Source organism: Ammospiza caudacuta, chromosome 5 (assembly GCF_027887145.1).
Source record: "Ammospiza caudacuta isolate bAmmCau1 chromosome 5, bAmmCau1.pri, whole genome shotgun sequence".
NCBI lineage: Eukaryota > Metazoa > Chordata > Aves > Passeriformes > Passerellidae > Ammospiza > Ammospiza caudacuta.
In genome coordinates this window covers 5,845,486-5,866,911 of record NC_080597.1, presented here as the reverse complement: position 1 = coordinate 5,866,911, position 21,426 = coordinate 5,845,486, and the positions used below count along the sequence as shown (strand labels likewise).

At 41.8% G+C, this 21,426-nt stretch overlaps 1 protein-coding gene across 1 annotated transcript in view; it reads left to right on the top strand.

Moving 5' to 3' along the window:
- The window catches only part of ERC1 (ELKS/RAB6-interacting/CAST family member 1), a 267,409-nt gene extending 247,204 nt beyond the window's left edge, over nucleotides 1-20,205 (top strand). Inside the window, exons 19-20 of the mRNA XM_058804547.1 lie at nucleotides 5,236-5,424; nucleotides 16,772-20,205. Coding sequence (XP_058660530.1) covers nucleotides 5,236-5,424; nucleotides 16,772-16,909 — 327 coding nt within the window. The 3' untranslated portion in view covers nucleotides 16,910-20,205. The remainder of the gene's footprint in view (nucleotides 1-5,235; nucleotides 5,425-16,771) is intronic.
- The last annotated feature ends 1,221 nt before the right edge of the window (nucleotides 20,206-21,426 follow it).

Below are 21,426 nucleotides of genomic sequence, written 5' to 3'. Positions count from 1 at the left end.
GCCCCATCTTCTCCTGTGCAGTGGTAGTTTGGGAAGTAGCTTTTGTTGGGTAGCTTAGTTGCAACTGTATGTAACAAAGTTTGAAAATAATTTTCCACACTCACATGGCAGAGATGTGGTTGGTAGGAGATAAAGGACTACCTGCACTGTTTTTCCAAACATATTTGCTATGTCCAATCTGAAGTTTTGAGGATGTGTTTGGTGGTACTTTGGGTTTCTGCTTGGATTTTTTTCAGCATTCCTTCTTTATTTGTGCTGTGCAGGATTTACAATGAACACTCATGGTGTGTATACCAGGCTGGCAAGCTTGATAATTTCTCAAATTTCTTAATTCCTTGGAAGCTTTCAGATTTATTCCACCTACACTTTTAATACGAAAGCACTGTAATTTTTACCTCACTTTGTTTACTCTGACCCCTGAAATTACTTGTCACTTCTATTTAATTTTCTTCTTGATGTAGCTGTACTTTCATGGAGGTTTGTTTTTTCTTTCTCAGATATTTAGAGATTTGGGGGTAAATTAAGAAAAATTACTGAATTATTTGATTGCAAAATGAAGAGCACTCACCAGCATCACTCTGCCCTTTAGGGGTCTGTAGTGGAAATCTGCAAACAAGGCACTCAGGCTAATAGGGGGTATGACAGCAGTCCTGCCAGTGCCAAATGTATATATGGCACTTTATATTGCCCTTGCTGTATGAAAAAATGTTATTTTCTCCCTTTTGCTTAAAGATAGCTGCTGTTGATCCATGATCAACCTCCACATTGATGCATTATTCTGATGAGTAAGGCAAGTTGTGTAAGGAACTTTGACAAGGATGACTGATGCAGTTGCAAAAACAGGCAGCTTTTAGGGGTGTCTGTAAGACTTTATTTCAAAATGGCAGCTGCAGGTTTTTAAAGTAGAGATTTAGAAGGTATTCTCTGAAATTAGTAAAGTATTTGGTTCTGAAAAAGAAAAGTGGTAGCTTCCTTCCGAGAAAAAGGGATTGTTAGCAGGGAGAAAGGTGACCAGGTCATTAACCCTTCTGCCTGGAGAAGGCATAATTTAAAGCTCCTGGTTGTGGTGAATTGCACATTGATTAAACTCACTCTTTATTCTGCAGATGTCTGTGGACATTGGTGGTTTTCTTTTCCAAATAAACACCTATGTATTTTTTGCATATTTCCAGTAGACACTGCTGTGTACATAGAGATATTTAAAAGCAGAGACTTAGCATATAAAATTTGAAATTCACTTACCCATATTTCCGTTGATCATTGTGCAGTGACAGTAGGACCACCATTGAAGAAGCAGTATCATTTCATTCTAAAGCTTTTTTGGCCTAATGACTTGTACAACTACAGTTAGATTCACATTTATCATAGTCACAGACTTTTTTTAAATTTACAAAATCTCAAGTTGAATTTGGACTATGTTCACAAGTATCTTTATTAGTTGGTTGAATTGGTTTGGGTTTGCATGAGAGGTTTGTCAGGCATTTCACATTTCTGCCTCAGAAATGTGCCTCAGTTGTAGTGATTGCCTTTTTTAGTGAAATGCTGTCAAACTTAGCTGGCCATTAGCAATATTCTGAGGTTGAGGGTGCATTAAGCAGACTTCATTCCATGCATTGATGAGGATGGCCTAAACCTATCAGGGCAATGAATGAATGAGGGCTGCTTCAGAAGATATTCCTGGGTTTGCTGTGTTTACCCACTGTTTTCCTAGAAAGCTCTGCAGCTCTGAGCTGAGCATGAGAACACGGTGTGGGCTGTGAACCCAGCCCTGCCATGCTTTTCCACTTAGCAAATGCTCTTACACCCTCTTGAGATAAGGCAGGGGCAGCTCTGCTGTGTGGGAAGCACAGTGCCTCTTGCTAAGTGGCCAGTTCAAATTAGATAGGGCAGGAACACAGATATAAGGGCACTTCCTACTTGACTGGCAGCTTTTAATGGATCCCAAGTGAGGGGAATGATTGCTCTGTGAACAGCGTTAGGGGGATGCTGGTTAAGAACTTTCACACGCCTCATTTGGCCTCTTTCCAGCTCGAGGTAAAAGGGGGAAGGGTGCAGGAGGAATGTGCTTGGAAAGGGGATTTATCCCTGAGCAGTTGTATGAACTGTTGTATGAAAATCTTCCATTCTTACTTGCTAGATAGCTCTGCTTTCTCTTCATCAAGGAGGGTTTCTGTTCACTAAGAATAGCCAGGAAAGTTATCCAGACAGATTGTTTTCAGACTGGAATCTGCACATCTGATGGATGTTGAAGAGACTGTGGTATCTGAAAAGAATGCAAGGCAGCTACATTGATTGGACTATGATAGTCCAAGTTATGATAGTCCAATAACTCCCATAGTGACTATTGACTATTGGAACTTCTGCGCATCAGTTTCTGCCCATGGTCTCTTGTTCTGTTACCTGGTACAACCAAAAACCTGGCTCCATCCTCTGACACCTTCCCTTTAGATGCTCAGACATTGATAAGGTCCCCTTCTCAAGGCTGAACAGGCCCAGCTCCCTGAGCCTGTCCTTGTAAGAGAGATGCTCCAGTCCCCTCACCATTTTTGTTGCCCTTCACTGGCTCCTCTCCCAGATCTCCATGTCCCTTTTGTCCTGAGGAGCCCAGAACAGGACACAGCACTCCAGGTGTGGCCTCACCAGGGCAGAACAGAGCAGAGGGGCAGGATCACTTCCCTTGACGTGCTGTAAATGCTCTTCCTAATCCACCCCAGGATACTCTTGGCCACAAGGACACACTGCCAGCTCATGGGCAGCTTGTTCCCAGCAGGTCAGCCCCAGCCTGTGGTGGTACATGGGGTTGTTCCTCTCCAGGTGCAGTACCCTGCACTCGCCTTTGTGGAATTTCCAACTACTTCCTGCCCATCTCTCCAACCTGTCGAGGTCCCTCTGAAGGGACACAGCTCTCTGGGGTATTGGCCACTCCTGCCAGCTCTGTGTCATCAGTGAACTTGCTGGGGAGACATCTGCCCCTTCATCCAAGTCATTGGTGAATAAGTTAAACAACACTGGGCCCAGTACTGACCCTTGGAGAATACCACTAGTGACAAGCCTCCAGCTAGACCCAGTGCCACTAATTACAGGGATCTGGGACCCTCTGGGGTCTGCCCTTCAGCCAGGGTTCCATCCACCTCCTTGTCCCCTCATCCTGTCCTGATATAACAAAGCATTATTTTTGTATGTGTGTTTATATATGCATATACAGCAGAGGTTGCCCCAAGGCTGTACAGGTTTTTACTAAAGCACATGACCTTACACTCTCTCCTGTGCAGGTTTCTTGCCTGAATCCTCTCCCTGTTTGCCTGTGGGTGGGGCAGCACCCTGATGTGCTGCTGTGGGCTGCTGAGCTCAGCAGGACACAGAGCCTGACATTAGTTAGCTGCTCAGCCGTGCCTCTCAGATCCTCACACTCTACAGCAACTAATCCATGTAAAACAGTGTTAGAAACAAAACAAGTGAGCCCTGACAGCCTTATTAAAAGGGGTCAAAGCCAGAATCTTTGTTGAAAGTCATGCCAGCACCCTGTTTTGTTGACTCAGAGATTATCTCACTCCTTATTCATTAGCAGGGTCGGAGGCGCCCTATTGGAAAGATATCCCCAGCCCAGTAACAAACAGCAGGTGCAGCCTCTGCCTGGGAACACCAAAAGAAATTGCTGGGACTTTGGCAGGGCTTCCCCGCTCTCCCTGCCCAGCACCTCATTTTATGGAAAGGAGGCCCTAAGCCCAGTTCTTCCCTAATTTTTCATCAGCAGCAAACCTTTAGAGGTTTGCATTACTGCAGTTTTGAATATGTGCCCAAAAACATCTACAAAAATGAAGCAGTATTCTTCTGGAAGGTCACAGCAAAGGGTGCCCAGTAGGCATTTATGCACTTGAGCTCTATATTTTTGTAAAGAATTGAGAAGTGGTTCTTCAGATACTTTTTATGGGAGCTGGATAACTCTGGTTTGGATTGCATTAAGGAACAGTGATTATATTCAGATTGGGTAAAGTATAATGAAATAAAATAGTACTTTATTAAAGTCTTTTGATTTCACTTTTTTAGTTTGTTATATAGAGTCTGGCCTATTTAATAAAAGTCATTGCCATTTCGAAACTATAGAAGACTATACCTTAACTATCTAAAGCATTATAAAAAATTAAATTTTAACTTTCTGGTGAAGATATATCTCTATCCAATTTCTGCAGTAGAGATGCAATCATCTTAGATTTGTTGTGTTTTGGCATAATTTGAAGCTATTCTCTTTAGAACGTGTTTATTGCCTACTTAATTTACAATGAAATATTTGTTGGCAAAACAAGCTAAAAATCTATATTGACATTGCTTTTGGACAAGTATTGGACAGACACCTATTATCAGAATTTTTTTTAAGTACTTTACCAAAGTACTGTTGGATAATCTGTAGAGTTAATGCATTCAGTTTAATATGGTTTCATTTTTCATCCATATCATCATTATTTCCCAGTCTAATCACACAGCTGTCACCATTGGATCCTCTCCCCAGTGTCCTTGGTTTCCTTCTGGATAATTGGTACATTATGGACCAGGAGTACAAAGGAAAGAGTGTTCAGGCTTCTTCCACTGTGGAGCTGGACAAGATTGTAACTTAGAGGCTGATCTTTGCCTTCATCACTGCTTGGGTCTCAGGCTGTTTGTGACATTCATATTTTCTGAAAAATCCCTTCACCCAGGATTTTTCCCCAGGGAAGCTGAGAAGCCTCAGAGAAAAAGGAAAACAATAATTGTCTCATTTGCTTCTGCTCTGTTTTGCTCATGTGGAATGTGTCTGGAGATTGTTTACCAAAGGGTGGTTGTTTAATTGGATTTCTGGTGTGAGGTGTTTTCACTCTTTGGCCAATCAGGGCCAAGCTGTGTTGAGACTCTGGAAAGAGTCGCGAGAATTCATTATTAGCTTTTTAGCCTTCTGTAAGCATCCTTTCTGTATTCTTTAGTATAGCATTCTTTAATATAGTATCATAAAATAATAAATTAGCCTTCTGAGAACATGGAGTCAGGTTCATCACTCCTTCCTTCATCTGGGGGGAATGCAAATACAATACCAGTGTCCTTGGTTTCCTTCTGGATGGTTGGTACATTATGGACCAGAAGTACAAGGGAAAGAGTGTTCAGGTTTCTTCCACTGTGAAGCTGGACAAGATTGTAACTTAGAGGCTGATCTTTGCCTTCATCACTGCTTGGGTGTTCTCACTGTCTGTGCTCTCTTATTTTCAGATAATTCAGCCCCTCTTAGAACTTGACCAGAACCGCAGCAAGTTGAAGTTGTACATCGGCCATCTGACAGCGCTGTGCCACGAGCGCGACCCCCTGATCCTGCGTGGGCTCACCCCGCCGGCCTCCTACCACCTGGATGATGACCAGGCAGCCTGGGAGAAGGAGCTGCACAAGATGACCCAGGAGCAGGTGAGTTTGTGGGTTCAGCTCTGAACAAGGCCCTGAACTTGCTGGTTGGGGCTTTACTGGTGTGCCGCATCAAAACGTGGTGAAACCATGTTGTGAGTGGTGAAAGCAGGTAGCAAAGATGAACTCTTCAGCTGATAAAAGCAGTCAGTAATTTTTTAAATTTATGATTATATTATTATTCATTATGGAATTCCATCTGCTCTTTTATCTGTACTTGGGGCCATGCATTTCCACACTCATGGGAAATCAAATTGCAAGGTACCAAGATATCAAAAAATATTCGCTTTTGCCATGTTTTAACTGTTAACAAATTTTAGCTGCTCTCTATAATTCAATGTAGTCTACAAGATCTTAAATCTTTAATTATATAAACCATATATATTTTAATTGACACATTTTTATTAGTCTCTTTATATAAGTGAATGCAGTGTCCTTACCTGCTGCTACAGACTATTCTTCCAGTAATTTCTGCTGCTTACCCACCTTACCTTACCATGAGTATGTGCCCACAAACATCGAGAAAAAATGAAGCGGTATTCTTCTGGAAGGTCACAGCAAAGGGTGTCCAGTAGGCATTTATGCACTTGAGCTCTATATTTTTGTAAAAAAATGAGAAATGGTTTTTCAGATACTTTTTGTGGGAACTGGATAACTCTAGTTTGGATTGCATTGAGTCAAGATTGGACTCAGTGTGCTGGATGTGATACAGTGTGCTTATCTACACACACACACACAGTGACTTTAGAAACCCAACTGTATACTTCCAGGAGTTTTGGAATACAGAACTGAAAGAATTTAATAAGAGTTTGTCAGAGGATGTCTCCACAAGAGGCTGTCAGTCTAGTTATAAATCATCTTCTGAAATAATCTTCCTTTCACCCAGCTCTGGTAATGTCTTGACTTCCTTAGTCCCTTCATTGGCAGTTTTTTATCTCTTGTTTGTGGATTATAATTCACCATTCCCTACAACCTTTTTTCTAACTCATTCCTAGTTCTCTTTTCAATTTCTTTACTGTTCTAATCCTATATTACTGAATTACTTTTTTTTTTTTTGTAATTAAAGTACTGCAAGAAACTTGTACCAGAACTAAATGTGACAAGTTTTGTCTTTTTAACCCTGACTTTGAATTACTGTGCCAAATCTTTAACTATTCACTTCCATATGTTTTATACCAAACTCTATCCAGTGCATGCAAGCTAGTGTAAGGCCTATAGAGTTAAAAGGGGATTTGTGGGTCAGTGAACATATGTTGAGCCTGTCTTGAACACTTCACCTTTGGTTTTCTTCCTTTGTGATTTTAAAACTAATTTCCTTGAACTTTCTAATCAAGACTGAATTTTGATTCAAAAATTGGAGAGAGCAGTGAAATTGCAGGAAACCAGCAAAAGCATGTCTGAAAATTCAAAAAGAGCAGACCTCTGGGGATAAATATGCCTGTAACAGGGCCAAGATGGTACACAACAGTCATGCTCTCTTTTTGTACCTGTCTTCATCCTTTCACTGATTCAGCATGTACTGTGTGCCTCCCTCAATATCTACATTTGCCTCTATAGGCATGACACATTCCTTTTCCCTTCAGAGCCTCCTGGCTTCTGTAATCACTGGTACAGGATTAAAATGTCTTCATTTTTATGCATGCCATCCTCCTCTGTTAAAGCCTTACAGCTCCTATGGTATAAATCAAAACATGAGGCAAATTATTTTGAACCACCTTGTCTGTCAGATTAGGATGAAGCAGTGGGTGACAAAACCTATAGGTATGTATGGGAGGCACCTGTTAAAATGAGAGTGGATATGGGCAAAGTTTGGATATCACTGAAATAAATTTCCTCATTAGTTATAGCTGTGGGGTCTTCATATATAATCAGAATCTGTGGGGACAGGCAGTATTTGCTATTGATCAAGAAATGTGAGTAAAGAAAATAGGAAAAGATTTCTTTGTCAAGTTCTTCTGAATAGTAAGCCCAAAAAAAATATTTCCCATTAAAACTTTGCTAGTCCATGAGCAACATTTATGGGTCACACAGTAAAAAAAGCACTGTGAGAAATTGTGAGAAAAGGGAATTACCTAAGTTGTTCTGGAGAGAGAAAAGAATTCTTTTTCTGTCCTTTCACATTATTGTCTTAATTCTGCACTGCTGTCACCACAGTTGTTTAAAGTTACTTCTCCATTCACGATTCTCAAGCATAAATAATGTCAGCTGAAATAAAATGTAGCTGTCTCTTCTGCTTTCCCATAGTCACTCAGATGGTATTTAAGAAGCTTCAGCTGCAAAACACAAACTAATGATATATGTCAATTTACAAAGCAGACTTTTCATTTAAGCCATGGAGCTTTTCTGTTTCTAGCTGCAGAGTTTCCTTTGTGCTTAAAGTATTCCCATGGGGAGTGGGAATCAGTTCTCCAGATATGCAGAAACCCATCACAGAATACCCATTTTGCATCTTTGGAATTTTAATGAGTTTCATAAATTACCTCAAATCCAGTGCATTAAATTCACTCCTGTCCCTTCTAATATGATCTTCTGTGGATAATGCTTTACAAGCCTCAGTGGGAAAAAATTAATCCCCTTGAATGTTAAGAAGTGCTAACATGATTAGGGAGGATACATTTAACCAACACCAATAATATTTAAGCATGATGGCAACGTAGCCACTTCTCACCAATGAGATTACCTAGTTTGGTTTGGTTGCTTTGAATTTTTTTTATAAATAGTTAAGAATTTTTCATACTGCTGCTTTTGGAGTTGTTATTTCCCTCTGCAGCAATTTCTGTTGGCAAAAGTTGGTTTGCTGTTTCATCATAACCAATATACTTGGTAGGTCTTTCATCCCTGCTGGGGAGGTTCAGGTACAAAAATCAGGAGTTTTCTGTGGCTTCTTTGGTGGATACAACTGGTAAATGAAGTAGATTTAACCTTCTCACTCTTGTGGTACACCCACAATAATTAATGTACAAATAGTTGTTGGAAAAGTATCTGCCAGCATCAACACCATGGATCTAAGGGGAATTTGTTGCCACATAAATAATTTTGTAGTCTCAAAGTTTGACTGGTAATTGGTGCCTCTCATCCATAATAGTGTCTCAACACTACCATTAAGTTCAGTGATAGTCCTTAGTGACTTGAGCTGATTACAGAATATGCTGAGTTGGAAAGGACCCACAAGCATCATTGAATCCAGCTCTTACCCCTGCACAAAACATTCCCAGGAATCCCAGCAGGTGCCTGAGAGCATTATCCAAACACTTCTTGAACTCTGTCAGGCCTGGGGCTGTGACCACATCCCTGGGGAAGATTGATTGTAATCAAGCTGTGGGGCCAAGGTACTAAATCATTCTTTGTTGGCATTTTATCAAAGATGTTGTGTAGGCTGACTTACTGTAGTAAAATTTTGGTCCATTAGTAATGAAGAATTGAAGCCAGCGCTTATGAGTATATGGTGTCTCAAAACCTAATCTAAAATAATATATTAGACTAAGCTGTGGACAGTAAATTATCTATACAGCTCAGAACCATGTCATTAAATTATTCCTGTGGTGGAAAATGTCCCTTTGAGTCAGTTCTGACCAAATGTCCCCAAATAAGCTGCCCACTACTGTTTCTGGAACTGTCATCCTTCAACCAATTCATGTCCTATTTGACTTTCCTTATTAAAAAACAAAGTTACCAGAAGGAAAGAGGAATGTTCAAAGTCTTGACACTCAGAAATAAAAATTCCATTCATTCATTATAAATAATTGCATTATCCTAGCAATTTCTATTAAATACCATATTTTCTTTCACTTTGTCCTAGAGGTATCATTATGTTAATATCCTTGAGCTCTGTAGAATGACTGCTCTGTCTCACATTTCAGACAGTTGCCTGTAAGTGTGGGATTTTAGTCCTTTATGAAAGGAAATGGCATTAAGAACATAATTATATGGTCCACACTTTTATTTCTAGTTTGGGTTTTGTTTTGCTCTTATCTGTACAAAAAAAAAAAAAAAAAGGATTGAGTAGAAAAAAAATGGAGTAGAATAAAAAAATGAAAAAAATGGAGTAGAAACTGGAATTTGCTGAAAATCCTCACTTCAGTGTGTTAGAGGTGGTGCACTGCACTGGGGTTGAGAGGTAGCAGTGTGAGAAAATAAAAAGAGCCAAAAAAATCAGAGCAACCAGATATTAGGAGTAGGCAGCAGTGTTAGGTTTGTTGATAGCTTAAGGACTATCAGCAATGTTTCTTAGCACCTCAAATCCAGCTGTAAATGTGCAGAACCTTGTATTACATAGAATTTCTTATTTTCAATAGGTCCTGCGCTGATATTTGGAAAAAACTATTTCTTCCAGCAGAAGATCTATACAATTAAAATAATTTTCTTAACCCTAGGAGTAGGAGGCATTTTTCCCCCTGGCTCCCTGCCATCAGAGGCTCTTTCCAGCCATGCCCAGCATGTCCTGGCTTCCTCAGGCTCTGGGGGTCCTGCCAGTTCCTGCTGGCCCTGAAGCACCATTTGTTCCCTGCACACTCATCCTCTCCCTCCTCCTCCCCTGGTGTTTCTGGCGGTGTTTGCGTTGTGACCTGGGCATCAGCAGCAGTCTGGGGCACCTGGGCAGGTGCATTTCCACCTGAGGCCCTCTCACAAGTGACCTGCTTAATCTTAATGATCTTACTGATCATCCAAGAGCCTTTGTTGTGCAGGAAGGTTGTCTTCCCTTTCCCTGTGCACCAGCTTCAGCCAAGCACAGCCCTTCTAGGGATTCCTGCTTGCTGATCCTCTCCCAGGAAATCAGGAATGCCTTTTCTGCTCAGCTGCCCGAACAGAGAGAGGAGAAAGGTGATAATGTCACTTCACTGCAGCACTCACAACCTGCTGTGTCAGCTGAAGAGGCATGGCTTGGTTCCAAGGAACAACATTTACCTTGAAATTCACATTTCAGCCTCCACACAGCAATGGTAAGCTTTCTGTACAAAAGGACATCAAACCTCATACCTGTAGCTGTCAAATTTCATTTTAAACCTGCATATTTGATTGGTAAATCCTGAAAATATTCAACACATATTTTGATTTGTTATACAAACAATATTGCAAGTGGGATAAACTTTACTCTAAAGTACAAATAGTTATTTTATAAACATCCTGTGTACTTCTTTGTTCAGATTCTGCTGGTGTTCTTGTGTCATCTGTGAGGAATTACTCAACTTACTTAGTTTCTGTAAAGAAATTACTCTGCTATGATTTGCATTTAGTAATTCTAAATTACTCTGTTACTTCAGAGTTACTTCAACTACCCTTGTCTTCCTTCTCTGACTGCTCTTCTATTAGCTTGTTATCTTCCCCCACTTGATTTATGTCATTTATTTTTAATTTGTAATGTTATGGGAATGCATAATGTATTTTAAAGTTAAACAGTCCACTTCTGGTCTCTGTTAGAAATTAGAAGTAATAATTGCAACAATTTATATCCTTCTTCATGTGCAAATCTATTTCCTGAGTTTGGTTGAGAAAGCAATGGATATGGGAATTCTCTAAAATTGTTACATTTTAAAGTGTTTTAAACTTTCATATTTAATGGTTTGGGTGAGGATGAGAACAGTGTCATAGTTCTTAAATACTGGTTAAAATCACAAGTGTTATCTGTGAGTTAGCCTCAATGCCATGACATCACTCATTTTTATTTGTCCATGAAATTGCTAATATTAATTACAATGCATACTATCAATCAGGAACATTAATAACTCCTAACTTGAAAAGAGATATAAAAGGGAAAACACTGATTTCAGGACATCATCAAGCATTTTGTGTGTGTGTGTGGTGTGTCAGAAAATGAGAGTGGTCTCATTGGAAGCAGTCCCTACAAGCAGAAGGTACAACCCTGAGCTGTTCCCTTGTTTTCTCAAGGCCAGCTCACCTCTCCTCATGTTTTGCTCCTAGTAGTAAATTCTGTTACTCTGGCCCTTGCTCAGACACCCTGGTCCTTGTTGACAGCTTTGTGCAGCATCTCCTGATGCTGAGCTACTGCTGTGGATTCTGCTTGGCTTTAGATCTCTTTTCAAGTTAGGAATAGTTAATATTTTAGTCAAAATTAGTAATTCCATGCACAAATAAAAATGGCCAATGTGCATTGTAGATATTATTTAAAAAGACAAGACTGTTTCATTTGAAATCTTACTTTAATTTTTAAATGCATGCTTTTTAAGTATTTTGAAAGAGCTAACATAAACCCCAAATTTCCAGATGGAGCAGAAATATTCAAGGGTTTACATTAAAAACTTTTCTTCTTTTGTTTTTAAAATTTGTCAGACTGGATTTCCATACTTGTAGCCCTTTCTTTGGGCTCTTTTATAGGTACATAGTTGAGAAATAAAGGTTTTTATGTAATTAGCTCTCACTGCATCAAACACATGTATTTCCACTGGTTTATCTGGGTAGATGCAAAAGCTCTTGACCATTTGCCTGAGCTGCAGTGAAATTTAACCGGAGACAAAACAAAGGCTTAGATTAAATCAGTGTAATCTCTTATTGGTGCTTACTTGTGTTACTTTAAGCTCTAAATGTGTTTTTCAGACTAGCCATAACCTGATCCAGAAAGACTTGAACTTTGGAAAAACATAATTTTATATCCTGGTATCGTATCCTTAGAGGAGTTCTCCACTAACTTTCTTTTTGTGCTGCTCTACAAGCTCCTCATATTCTGTATTCACGTTTACTGTCCATAGCCCAAGATTAGACACCAGTTTATCTGTGTTTGCCCTTTTTCATCAGTGTTTCTGTGGAATTGTTAATGAGGCAAAAATCACACTGGGGAGTATAAATAAGTTTTAAAGAATCTTAGTTTGATTACGCCTTGTTTGCATTATGGGAAAAGCAGAGGCCACAAAGGTTCTGCAGAGCAGCAGCACAGTTCACCCAGTTTGCATATAAAACCATAGCATCCTATTTCTTAACCATGAAGTTATCTTCTAATGAATCATTCATATGACTCTGAGTGTCTACTAATCTTTAAGTAAGTTCTGAAATATCTTGGAACAGAGAAGCTAAATTCATGGTGAATCGTTAGGGATTTTTTTAACTCTAAATGGAAAATTATTCCTATCATGACTTGCTCTAAACACAGGAAGGAAGGCAGCAGTGCTGAAAAGTGTCTGAATCTATTGCAGATTATCTGCAAGCTTTCTCTCCCCTGCCCTGAGATGTTGAAGGCCATTTCTGTTGTTCTGTCTAAAGATAAATACTATTAAGCACTTCTGGGGTCCTTGCTGTCCTTTTCTTTCTGAGCTGTCTATTCTTACGTGTCATCAACTAGACAAAAAACATATCTGCCTTTGCCTTCTCGTTTTTGGTCATTTCTTTGAGGCAAGTATGTGAATGTCCTCATATCCTCAACTGCTGGAAATGCCAACAAAAAAAGAATTGTTCACATTTCTTTATTTCCATAGAAAAATGGGAGGGGGAGGATAACACCATGTCATCTTGCATTTGGAAAAAAAAAAAAAAAACCTAGGAAACCAGGAGCAGAAGTGGAAAAATCTAGGAAACCAGGAGCAGATATTAATACTTTCAGCGAAGCTTCCCTAAAATTTGGACATGCAGGTGAATGCAGTGATGGCACTGGGAACTGGATGTTGCCCTTGGTGGATGGAGGGCTGGCGTGTGCTGCTCCGGCTGCTGCCGAGAGCAGTGACATCAATGGAGATGATATCCCTGCTCTAGAAATGCCCAAACCAGCCCTAGACTCACTTCAGATGTCTTTGTTGAAGCAGGAATCACATTATGAAATCTTGCTGTTCTGAAGCTAGCAAACTCAACTCAAGGCTATCATTGCTATTTTTCCAAAGATGTTTCATCACAGACATCTGCCAGCCAGCTGTGTAGACTTTCTGTCTGTGCTAATTTGTAAAGTATTGTTGCTGGCCTTCAGCATTCAGAGCCATCTCCTTTTGGGCTCTGGTGGTCAAAAACTCTCTTCTTGGAAATATTTTCTTCCTCTGGTTAAGTTGGTTGCTTTTGTTTGGTTGCATTTGATTTATTAGCTTTGGCATCAGCTTCTTTTGTTGGGCTTATCTTGATTTTATAAGGCATCTTATTAAATACATAAATGCTGACTAGTAGAGCAAGAAACTGAGACTTCACTGATGTTGCAGTATTGCCCCACTGAAGACAACATCCTGCAGGATTCTCCTTTTTCCACCAACCCTCTTTCAGTTTTGAGGTTCAGTCTCTTTCAGGTGCTTTAATGTTTCATTAATTTAATTGCTTTGTCCTTCACCTGGAGGATTTGGCTGAAAGGCCAGTAAGAGGGGTGCTGGCTGGGCAGGTGGTGGTGGTGCAGGACCTCTGCTTTCCCTGCTAACACTGCCCTCTCCTGGTTTTCCTGCCGTGGACTGAGAGCTCAGGACCCTTGCAGGTGCCAGATAAGGACAATGATAACGCTGGGTGATTCTCCTGTTGCTTGTTCTCTCCCAGCTCCATGGCCTCCCATCCATCTGATGGGTGGCACCATGCAATCTCTGTGCCGGCCCAAGAAGGCACAGGGCAGCCCTGTCTCAGAGTTGTAGGCTCAGAGCATTCCCAGGAATGCACCAGGGATGGTTTGCTGTACCTGGGGCCTCCTGGGATCTCACCAGGCTTACAAAACCTCAGTCCCTGAATCCCAGTCCCCTGGCTTTTAACATCCAGCACCACTCCTGGCTGCTTGTTCTGCCTCTCCCAATGCTGCTTTGCTGACTGGACCTTCCCACCCATGGTAAGTTCCTGGCTAATTCCTCTGCCAGGCTGATCACCCATGCACAGCCTGCCATTCCTGAGCCACTGTGGGTTAGTGCTGAGCCCCCCCTTCTCCCCCAGAGCCTCCCCAAGCCCAGAGTGCTCCCTCCCTCTCCTTTCCCCACTCCCAGCTCATGTCACTCCACAGAGCAGGGTCAGGTTGCCTTTGCATTGTGATTCTTGGCAGGAGCCCCTCTCGGGTTCCTATGGCTGTTCTGGGAGTGCAGCAGCCAGCAGGAACAAAGCACATAAGGACACATTAAACCAACATTCAGCATGCAAAGCCCCAATAATTTACTATATGCTACCCTGCCTAGTAAAGGGAACAGTGTAGCACTGTTTAATTTCCTTTCTCACACTTTTGTCTACAGAAGCCTGCACCATAACTTTCTTGAAAAGCATTTTTATTTATTCCATGGTTGTTCTTAGGCTGTTTGTTTTAAAGCAGTGTTTCTTGCAGAAACAATCTGCTGTGCTTTGCTTGATACCATCACTAAGCAGAGACATGCTGTTGTATCTGATTAAAATTTTAATTATAGAAATCTAACCTTTGCCACTGCATTGTGCTCTTAAAGTGGTAAAATGATCCCTGCTGTGCTGCTGCCTTGTAGTTCTCTCCTTTTAAAACCTACATTGAGCAGTGTTACACAAGTGCCAAACACAGATCAACAAATTTGTGTACTGATGAACAGTTATCCCTTCAGGCATGAAAAATGCCAGTTTGACATTCTTTCCATGTCTTGTATTAACATAGTAGAGTTCCAATAAAAATACTAATCACTTAGAAATAAGAAATGTTACAGAACTGACAGATAATATTAATTTCTTTTAAACCATGCAAGATTTAAAAGAAGGTTCAAATAAGATAAGATGGTTGCTCACAGCAGCTCAAAGTGACAAAGAACTTTGGCTTCAGAAGCTGGAAATAAGCTTCAGAATCCATCATAAGTGTATGTACCTGCTGCATATATGCATATATTCATAGGGAATACTTCATTAGAAGAAAATCCTGTCACTAAACAAATAAAATAACTTTTTTGGTATATAGCACAGGGCGGGGCTGTCTGCTTCAAAGCTTATCCAGCCTATCTACCCATATCATCTGACCTAGTAAGGGATGCTGCTTCTCCTTGTTCTCTGAGGTCCCTAGACCACTGTGAGTACAGTAATCCCTAAAATGCTTGCACAAATTACAGCCTTCCTTGGGATTTTGCACAGTTCACAGGCCAGCATGGACTTTATCAATTGCTGGGCAGCTAAGCAGGTTACTGAAGGCAGATGTTTCCTGCTCTTTATTAAGACTCTGTGGGCCCCTAAATCTGGCAATGGCATTAGGCTCAAAGCTAAAAGCTGTGTTTGCATATGTTGTGTGAAATGGTTTGGGACACCACTTGTTGGAGAAACTGTTTATAAACTGTAGACAGAGTGAATAATATAAAGTTTTAAATTCTGTGTCCTGTTCTGAGCCAATTATAGGGATCTGAAGAACGAATGACCCAACAGGAAATGCAGAGTTAGTAAACAAAAATCGTGTATGTTCCACTGCAATTGTGTGTAGTCATCTTCTGGCTGAGTTAGGAAAGAGAGTTTCTGAAAATTAGTAATTCCTTGGGGAAAAATGGAATTCCGGTTAACTTTGGGTGCATTATGTATAATTATGTGACATTCCTATTGATTTCATACCAGGAATAATTCTCAAGTAATGACCTATGAAACATCCCATTGTTCATGAATAGAAGTCAAACTATTTAAAGCAGTACACTAGCAAGCTGCTGTATTGCTCCATATTGCTGCAATATGGTTGCCTTCAGAGAAACATTTTACAGGGGAAGTTTTTCTTATATTTATCATAGAACAATGTATTCAGGCTGGGAAGGTGACAAAAACCTGGTCCTGTAGAATGAAAAAGTGGAAATAAATGTATTCAGGAGTAGTTAAGTCATGTGGACATGGTCTTTACCGGGAAGGTGACAAACCTGGTCCTGTAGAATGAAAAAGTGAAATAAAGAGGATGGAGAGCATTCAGTTCCAGGTAAGGGGGTCACCAAGGGAAGATGCAGGTGCTGGAAGTGCCCAGCATGTGTCACCTTCTTGTATTTGCATTTCCCCCAGACGAAGGAAGGAATGATGAATCTGACTCCATGTTCTCAGCAGGCTAATTTATTTTTTTATGATACTATATTATATTAAAGAATACTAAACTAAACTATACTAAAGAATACAGAAAGGATATTTACAGAAGGCTAAAAAGATAATAATGAAAACTTTTGACTCTCTCCAGAGTCCTGACACAGCTTGGCCGTAATTGGCCAATGAGTCAAAACAATTACCTGTTGGTAAACAATCTCCAAACACATTGCAAAGGAGCAAAACAGAGGAGAAGCAAATGAGATAATAATTGTTTTCCTTTTCTCTGAGGCTTCTCAGCTTCCCAGGAGAAAAACCCTGGGCAAAGGGATTTTTCAGAACACGTGAATGCCACATCACCTCTGTTAGCTCCCTTCCCAAAGTGATGGTGCGGCCGAGCCTGCTGGGCAGGGCTGTCACACAGTGAGCACAGTCCAGAGCAGGGGCTGACCATGTTTCTGTGTCCTTGCAGCTGCACAAGGAGCTGGAGAAGGGGGAGAGGGAGAGCGTGGAGCTGCAGGAGTTTGCCAACGCCATCCTGCAGCAGATCGCGGATCACTGCCCCGACATCCTGGAGCAGGTCGTCAACGCCCTCGAGGAGTCCTCGTGACCCCGGCCACCAGCCCAGGAGCAGCACACCAGGGGCCAGGCCCAGGCAGCCCACGGAGCTGTGGCAGTGGAGAGCAGTGTGAAACACAGAACAAGGAATAGAAAATTCTGGTGCACCTTTGACAGAGAAAACAAAGGCAAAAAAAAAAAAAAAAGCCCCTTCTAAGAACTACATCCTCTCTAGGTTCTTCCAGTCTGTGATTAATCAGCCGTTTTTGTATTCATCTTCTCACTGCCTTTCTACTTTAGAATCCAATTCCCCGCTGACTTTGTTGGTGGTGACTTTTGGATACAGCTAAGCAGAGCTCTTCCAAGTCTACTGAGCAAAGAAGAGGGGATCCACTGAACACAAGCAGCTCTAGCTCTCCATGAGGTTGCAGAAGAGTAGCCCTCACCTTTCATTAATATATTGCTTTTTCCTTCTTGTCTTCTTTCCTCCTTCCTGTTTTTTATTTTCATGAAAGCTGAAAGCCTGAATTTCACAGTGCTAAAACCAAACCTGAGTGTGCTCTGATCATGGCTCATGGCTGGCCAGCATCAGCTAGCTCAGGTCTTGCTGCCTGTCTCAATGCTTCTTATGTTCTTAAATAACAGAGTGAGGAAAGGAAAGTTTCCCTCCTTGCTCCTGTTAGTCATTTCATCTAGCAGCTGGGAGAAAGGTAGGCATACTGGTACTTTCTGTTTACTTAACTTGGAATTTTATTGTTCACTGCTCTGACTCTGAATTGCTAGGTGGGCCATTTTTTGAGGTAACTGTTTTCATCTTTTGATTTTTGGGGGGTTTTAGATGAGGTTTCTCATCATAGGTCTGTGTCTCCTGTGTCCTTACTCTATAGAGAGCTCTCTCCCTTCAAGCAGGTGTGGTCAACAGGTCAGTTCCCAGCTTTAACTTGTACAGTTTGTCCAGTTTTTCAGGCTATGACTTTGTGAACACTGACTGTCATCAGAATAGTGTTAAGCATTCTGTAAATGAGAAATTTGCATCATTTAGCTTAAAAGTATAATTTTAAAGCTAAGGTAGGTAAACCAGTAGCGTATTTCTTACTATAATTATAATTTAATTTATTTTGGTTTAGCTTACATTGAGGAGGAGTGAGTTTGAGTTCAGAGCAATAACCCTTATGAAGAGGAGCATCTCTGCTGGAGTTGGCACCCAGCTGAGTAGATAGGTGTAAAATCACAGCTTTACTTAAACCAGTGCAATTCTTCTGTGTATATGAGAGGCCTTAGTTTTATTTCCCACCCACCTTTGACACTCGTTACAGCTCCTGCTGATAGGTAATATGACCTGAAATCCCAGATCAGTTTGTCTGCAGTTTGGTAGCAAGTCAGAAATCCTATTTTATGGGTAGGACTTGGGTGTTCATTCTTGGACTATGCATTAATGGGGAGACAGGTTTTTTCCTGGCTGCCAGTGGTTGTGTGTGTCTGGGGGCATCTGCAGGACAGAGCCCTGTAACATGTCCCCATGTGCTCCTTAAAGGAGCTGCTCCCTTTGGCTGGCTTATGTTACCTCAGAGAGCGAGGGGAAGGCAAAAGGAGACTAAATAACACAGCAGTAGAAGATATCTTGGTTTTCTAGTTAATAGCTAATTATGGATCTTCTCAGTAAACCTCCCATTCAGAGCCTGCAGTTTAATTCCATATAGCTTACTTCATTTTGAGGTTAATCACTAAGCTGTTATGCTAAGGAAAATGTTCCAGGCCTTTTCAAGAAAGCTGCATTTCTTACATCTCTCAGCACAGCTCGCCTGTTGGTCCTTCACTCCTTGTTTTTATCTTTAGAAGTGACCAATTGCTTCTAACAGATCAGGAGATCAGAAGTTTAAGTAAGGGAAGAGGTACCTTGTAGTTTTTTCCCAGACAAGCACTGAAAATTGGGCAGAACTGAAACCTTATGTACCTATTGAAAACTAGCAGACTCTATTGAAAACTAGCTAATTTGAAATAAATCACATCCCATTGATTCTGCTGTAATAATTCAGCAAAAGGAGCCGCATTCATAGCCAGGGTGTCTAGGAAGAAGTAAGTCTCAAAAGAAGAGGCAAATCACTCCTTTTCCAATTCATTTGGAATTACCAGTGCTTTGCAAATCAGGAGAGCTAACTTTAGTTCTTCCTGTAATAGCAGCCTGTGCTGTTTTTTGTGTGTGGTGTGTGAGGGGAGCAGTGGGAACCTGGATGTGTGGAAGGGGGGAATGCCGGAAGGGCAGCAGACAGTGACTGTGCCACTGCTGGGCCCTGCCCCATCCCAGAGCCACCCCTCTGGTCCCATTCTTTGAGTCAGCACCTTTCCATAGGAGCTGTTGTTTTGAAATCTTCCCTCTTGCATTTTCCTCATCACCCCTAATTACTCACTCCAGGAATTTAATGCCGCCTGTAAAAGCATCAGAGCCATCAGCCCGGCATCACCGGCCACCGCCGCCCCTCCTGACTCTCTCATTAACTTATATGGTCAAATCTCCAGCTGCCCTGGTTCCCTGCTGTAAAACAATCCTTCCTCTGTGAGAAGCTGTGGAATTTCCCTTATTGATGGTTCAAATGGCTCCTGCTTGTAAACCTCTTACTGAGATGTTCCTTGATAGCGTTTCTGCTGGAGGCAGGGGCAGGGGGAGGGGATGGAGTGAGGGGTGATCACTTCAGGCTGTTATTTCAATTCCCTGGCGTTACTGCGTTGCCCACACATCGCAGGGAAGTGCTGCTGCGTCTTCAGCATCTCTAGCTCAGCTTGTGGCTGCATTTCTATGGCCCAAAGTGCCCCAGCCAAAGGCCTGGTGCTGTCAGGGCGGCGTGTGCAGGATCTGTGCACCAGCAGCCGGGTGAAGCTCACTGTTTACACATCTCCTGGCCTCTTCCTAGGGAGGATTTGTCAAGCCTGGCTGGTTTTCACGCTGGCCATTTGGTCCTTTATCTGCCAGCCACACACCTGCTGTTCCTTCCATCTGAATTGTTGTTGGGCCCTGGTGATTTTTCTCGTTAACCACTGTTATCTCCTAGGTCTTGTAGGCTCCCATCTTAAAGGTTGATCTTAGACCTCTGTGAAGTGCTCTCAGGGAGGGAGCAGATCTCATTTAGGAACAGTCTTGATCCGACTTGATCTCCATTGAACTATTTCAGGTAACCTCTCTGATCCTGTGTCGACAGAGATCCTGTGAATAGCTTGAGGAACTTTGGGGTTTGGGAGGTACTGCTGGCCACCATTCAGTGCTGAATGTGACCACTGAAAGCTTTTTCTTTTCACTCTCATGGAGTGCCACACCATTGGCCTTAAGGCAACAAAGGGATTTTATTCTCATAACCCATCATGAAATTGCATATGAGGCACATGGGAGAAGGGCCATATGTGGCATACCCTGCAATGCTCATCCAGTTGCCTAACCCACCACTGCTCTTTTAAGATCTTATTCCCAAGTGTCAGCAGCCAGGCAGATGCAGACAGTTTCCTACCACAGTGGTCCTGCAGTGCAGCAGCTCTAGGAAATCAGGGCCCCTTCCCAGGGACCCTGGGGAAATTTGCTTTTTCTTCTCCTGTTGAATGAAGTTCCATTTGCTACAGGAGCTGTGAAAGTTTTAACTGCTTTAATATTACCTTCTTTTCTTCTGAGCTGTCATTTGCAGAGAAACTGAGAGATGTAAGGGCTCAGGAGCTGTTTGTAGAAAATTAAGTAGGTCATTTTGGCAGGGTTTGGGCTAAAAAGTAACTGAAGCCTCTGAAGCCCACGTACCCTGTAAAAGCTGACACTGCAACCACACTTGCTCATGATAGCCACAAGTCCAAGTCCATACTTTCCTCTGAATCCAACCTCATGTGAAACACTACAAGGACATAACACTAGGATTGCAGGGTGAGGACAGGAGCACTGTTTGCCATTGGAAGCAGAATTACCTGGCGTGCTCCCAAATGAAGCTCCAAGCTTCTCTAAGTATTCTCTCTCGTTTTGACTGCCTTTAACCAGCTTTCACTCCAGAAAATGCCAAACCCTCTGTGGAGTATCCAGATTTTGCCAAGTCCTGGGGACGGAAGGTGAAGGTCTGGTGTGATGCGCGGAACCGCGTGCGCCGTTCCTCGTTGCACGGCTGGAAAATGCCTTCTCTGGAAAACTTCCTGGCACTTCAGGGCTCTGAAATTTGCACAAGGGAGCATAAATGTCATAAATCTTGCAGAGATAACCCTGGTTGTTGAACCAAAGGGGCACCTCTGTTTCATTTGCCCTGTAAATCCCATCCATCCTGCTGCTAGTGCTCAATTTGTTGGGAAATTTTTACATCTGATGAGGGTTGACAGGGTTGAGTCCCCACTCCTGTACTAATTGCCAATTGCTGCCACTGCAGGGGTCTTTACAAAGGATGTGGAGTCATGCACTGATACCATTTTAAAGCAAAAATGTCACTACATACAAAAATGTGTATATCCCTGAAATTACTCCAGTGAAATGCTAAAGGGAAAGAGTACAACCAAGGCATCTGATACTGAAAGGAAGCTTCTCCTCAGCTCAACATCCCCACAGGAAGAGGGACC